Source organism: Tupaia chinensis, unplaced genomic scaffold, assembly GCF_000334495.1.
Source record: "Tupaia chinensis unplaced genomic scaffold, TupChi_1.0 Scaffold144682_1, whole genome shotgun sequence".
Taxonomy (NCBI): Eukaryota; Metazoa; Chordata; class Mammalia; order Scandentia; family Tupaiidae; genus Tupaia; species Tupaia belangeri.
Window position 1 is genome coordinate 2,228,592 of NW_006204543.1, and position 4,875 is coordinate 2,233,466.

Sequence of the window (4,875 nt, forward strand, 5' to 3'; positions counted from 1 at the left end):
CTGGGACGCCGGCCAGAAGGGCTTCATCTTGTTAATGAGAAGAATTAGACCCAGACTGGGGCCAGCAGGTAGCGTACTGGTGAAGGCACTGGACTACCACATGGCTGACCAAGGTTCGAGCCCCAGACCTAGCGGCTTAAAAATCACAGTAGGCATGTGTGTGTGCATGCCCAAAATCCCAAGAGGAAAAGGGATTGCAGCATGGTCATCACCGCTCGGAGGTGATTTCAAACTTTCCTTTTCTCTCTCACTCTCTCCAGTGAGCACACATGTCCTATGGCAAAAACCTAAAAGAAAGAAAGAAAGAAATTAACCCAGACTAACACCAGGTGTGCGACCCATCTACAGATCTGAAACTAAGACCCCAGAGGGCCAACTGTTTCAGAGTAACTTAAGTACATCGACATTCACGAAGAGGCATAGACGAAAAATCTCTAGCAGCATGTAAAAGTCACATGTATGGCATCTAACCCAAAATTACCAACTAGACAGAAAAGTAGAAAAACAGAACCCAAGACAGAAATAACAATCACAATAACCGAATATGACACACACGCTACAATCAAATAGTTTGGTGTGTTAGACTCGAAGAGGTCACGACACTTATTATAGCTATATTCCTGATGTCCAGACAGACAGCTAGGGAAATGGGAGAAAGGAAAATACGCAAGTCAAACTTTAGAGAGGAAACTACAATGTTTGCGATCAAAAATAGTTTAGGGGTCAGCAGATAGAGCGGTGGTTACGGCATTGGATCCCACGTGGCCAACTCCAAGGTTTGAGTAGCAGACCTAGCAGCCTGAAAAACATGCTAGGAGTATGTGCGTGCATGCCCAAAATACCGAGAGGACAAGAGAGGAGAAGGGGCTGCAGCATGGCCACCCCCAGGGGGTAATGTCTCACTTTCCCTCTGTCTCTCTCTGGCAAATGCATGTACCCTATAGCAAAAAACATTTCGAAAAATGTTTGATCAGGCAGTCAGGGGCCTGGTGGCTAAGGGAGCTGTACCTCGCTGGACCTCAATGGCCAACCGTGCACGCTGAGTCCCTGACCTGAAGGCTTGAAAGATATACTGGGCATGTGTGTGTGCATGCCCAAATCCCAAGAGCATAAAGAGTGGAGGAGAAGAAACTGTGGTGTGATCACGTCCCATAGGGAGTGTTTTCTCATCTTCCCTATCTTTCTGTCTCTCTCTGGTGAGTGCAAGCATCCTCTGGAAAAAAAAAAAAAAAAACAAAACAAAAAAAAACCAGAAAACAACAACCAAAAAACCCCTGAAATTAAAAAAGAAAAAAAAGGTTAAATTCGCTTAGAGAAGTACATGTGTCCTCTGGGAAAATTAAAAATTAAATTAAATTAAAAGGACATAAATCGTGAACGGAATTTGAGATACCCGAAGGACAATGGCGAAGACCTCATGTAATATACACGGACCCGGAGCTCTCACAGAGACGAGCTGTACAGGGCAGACGAGGCGGCACAGCAGCACTATAGGGCTCTGTGCTCTGGGCCCACGTGGAGGGACCCGGGTTCGTGTCCCGCTGTCTCCCTGTACACACTGGGAGTGCTTGCTGCCTGGGCATGGGGATCCCCTGTGCCTACCCATCCTCTCTCGGGAGACAAATACACCTTAAAAAAAGAAAAGAGGAGCAGATACAAAGAAAAAGAAAAACCACAGGGAGAAACAACAGCAAACTTTATCAAATTTGATGAAAACTACAAACTCAAAGATCCAATGAGCCCAGAAAACCAGGCACAAGAACCAGTAAGGTATTTATACCCTGCGCGTCAATAAGGTATTATACCACAGCATGTCATTATCAAATGGACCGAAACCAGAGAGAAAGAGAACCCTTCCAAGAGCAGAGGGGAAAAGTGCAGGAGAACACAGGTAAGAATGACACACTGAATTATCAAACAAGTCAGGCTTCAAGACGGTGAAATGGCGTTTTAAAACAGTCGAACTGTCAGTCTGGAACTGCACACCCAGCAGAGCTATCCTATACAAACTAAGGAGCAGCTCAGTCCTAAGAATGACACCCACCCACACGACATCGCCGAGAGGCCCTCGAGCAGAACAATGCCGGACAGAAGCACGGCGTGCACAAAGGACCAAAGAACGATTCAACTTCGCGAGGAAATGGGCCTCTTACTGTTTAAATGAGCAGAACCACACCATCAGGCTTACAGTCCACGCAAGAAGTAAAACGCGTGACCACGAAGCAGGAGCACCCTGCTGCAGGACACGTAACTGTGCGCGAAAACACCCCGCCTAAACGCCAACGACCACAAGCTAGAGGAGCACAGTGCAGGTCTTAGAGCTACCACCAAATGACACCAGGACCTAGAGGCCATAAGTAACAAGGCAGAAAAATCAGATCATAAAAAATAACGCATTCGAAGGAAAGCAGGAAGAGGGGGAGAGACGACAGTGAAGAGCTAAGTAAGTGTACATGGGCTGAACACTCCAATTAAAAGACACAGATCAGGGACCAGCAGTTAGCATAGTGGCTATGTCTCTGGACTCCCATGTAGTCGACCGTAGTTCACGTCCCAGACCTGGTGGCTTAAAACTCACGCCGGGTGTGTGTGTACGCATGTCCAAGATCCCAAGAGGAGAGTGAGGAGAAGGGATTGCGGCGAGATCATCCCCCCTGGGGGGTGATTTCTCGCTTTCTGTCTCTCTGTCTCTCTCTGTCTGCCTGGCAAGCACACGCGCCCTATAGCAAAAACCTCTCCAAAAACAATAAATAAATAAGACACAGATCTAACTACATGTTACCTACAAAGAAGCTGCTTCCTTAACACAAAGACACAGATAAAAAGTAAAAGGATGGACAAGAAATAACAATAAAGGGGCCAGCAAATGCGTAATGGTTACACTGCTGGACTCCCATATAGTTGAGCGTGGTTCAAGCCCCAGGCACGTGTGTGTGCGCACCTAAAATCCCAAGAGGAGAATGAAGGAAAAGGGACTGCAACATGGCCAAATCCCCTGGGGGGTGATTTCTCCTTTTCTGTCTGTCTCTGAGTCTCTGGCGAGAACACACATCCTAGAGCAAAAAAATCTAAGAAAAAATACCTATAAAGAATATCATAGTATTGGGCCAGCAAATGACACTGTGGTTACGTCACTAGACTCCCACATGGCCAACCATGGTTCAAATCCCAGATCCGGTGGCTTAAAGTCACACCAGATGTGTGTGTGTGCGCCCAAGATCCCAGGAGAGGAGTGGAAGAGAGAGGATTGCAGCTTGGGGGGTGATTTCTCATTTTCCCTCTCACTATCTCTGGCTCTCCCTCTCTCTCTGGCAAGTGTACACGCACTAAGGCAAAAATCTCTTAAGAAAAAAGAATATCATGGTATATAAACAGCTCGTAGGCCCCTGAGAAGTCAGATCTTCATACGATCCGGCCACTCCTCTGCCAGGGATTTACCCGAGGGACAGACACCAGGTGCGTCTCCAAAGAAAGACAAGCTCCAATTTAAATGAAATAAACCCGCTCGTTTCTATATGTATAGGCCAAACCTAGATACAACCCAAATATTCACCGACAGGCACATGGACGAATCAACTAGAATACATTCATAAGTGAGACAGTAGCGAATAATGAAACACGAAAGAATATTGACACGTGCCACGTAGTCTCCAAGTGACTGTGCTGAGTGAGTCAGAGAGAAGAGCGCTGAATGATTCCATCTACTGCACACTCTAAGAACTGCACACAGCGGGGCCGGCAGGTGGCACAGTGGTCGGGGCTCCGGACTCCCACATGGCTTACTGCAGCCAACACCTGGACCTGGTGGCTGCCTTTCTCTCTCTCTCTCTCTCTCTCTCTCTCTCTTCCTCTCTCTTTTTCTGTCTCTCCCTGGTCAAACTGAAGAAGAAAAAGAAATAAAATAAAATAGGGAGCAGCAGTTAGCGTAATGGCTATGTTGCTGGACTCCCACGTAGTCGACCGCAGTTCGCGTCCTGGACCCGGTGGCTTAAAACTCACGCCAGGCGCGTGCGCGTGCATGCCCAAGATCCCGAGAGGAGAATGGAGGAGAAGGGATTGCGGCGTGGCCATCCCCCCTCGGGGGGTGATTTCTCGCTTTCTATCTCTCTGTCTCTCTCTGGCGAGCACACGCGCCTATGGCAAAAACCTCTCAAAAAAAAGAAAAAAAAGAAATCAAATAAAATAAAATAAAGAATTTTTAAAAATACTGCACACAGACTCGCAGGAAGGGAGAGCAAGCCTGTGGTCACAGGATGAGGAGGGGCTCAGAACGACAGGGAGAGGCTGCAAGGCAGAGGGAGACTCTGGGGTGGCCCCTGTGCCCACCTGCATTGTGGTCGTGCACACACTCCAGAGATGACCAAACCGTGTGCTTTAACCAGGTGCGGCTCACCGTGTGCCAGTCCCACCCACCCCGCCCAGAGCCCCCGAGCAGCCATCGCGGAGACCTGCGCAGGCCCGCGCAGCAGCACAAGACCGGCACCACACCCGCTCCCGACCGTCCTTCCAGCGTGTGTGAGCCGGGGGCACCAACGCTCTGTGCCGACAGTCAGCAAATGCACGCCCCAGGCTGAGGGGCTCTCCCGACTCCCCGTGTCACTGCCCCGCAGAGACCCTGGAGATGGCACAAGCCCGTGTTACCTAAATAGGAAGCACCTAAGGGGTCTCTGGCAGTCTGGAAGAGGACGGGCTCATGGACAGAGGGCGTGGCCACATCGACGGTGGTCCAGGCCACACTGTGCGATGACCCACAGGCCACACGTGTGATCTTCTGGCCCTCCAGGCCCTGCACAAGCGTGGGCTTCCTGTTGACCGTGGTTGTGCCGTTGCCCTGTTGCCCATGGTCGTTGTCACCCCAGGCGTACACCTGTGTAG

At 49.5% G+C, this 4,875-nt stretch overlaps 1 protein-coding gene across 1 annotated transcript in view; it reads right to left on the reverse strand.

The window, feature by feature from the left end:
• The window catches only part of HERC2 (HECT and RLD domain containing E3 ubiquitin protein ligase 2), a gene marked incomplete in the record, with an annotated part of 143,266 nt that overhangs the window by 33,402 nt on the left and 104,989 nt on the right, over positions 1 to 4,875 (reverse strand). The window contains 1 exon segment of the mRNA XM_027767805.1: positions 4,642 to 4,867. Within this exon segment, the coding sequence (XP_027623606.1) occupies positions 4,642 to 4,867 (226 nt within the window).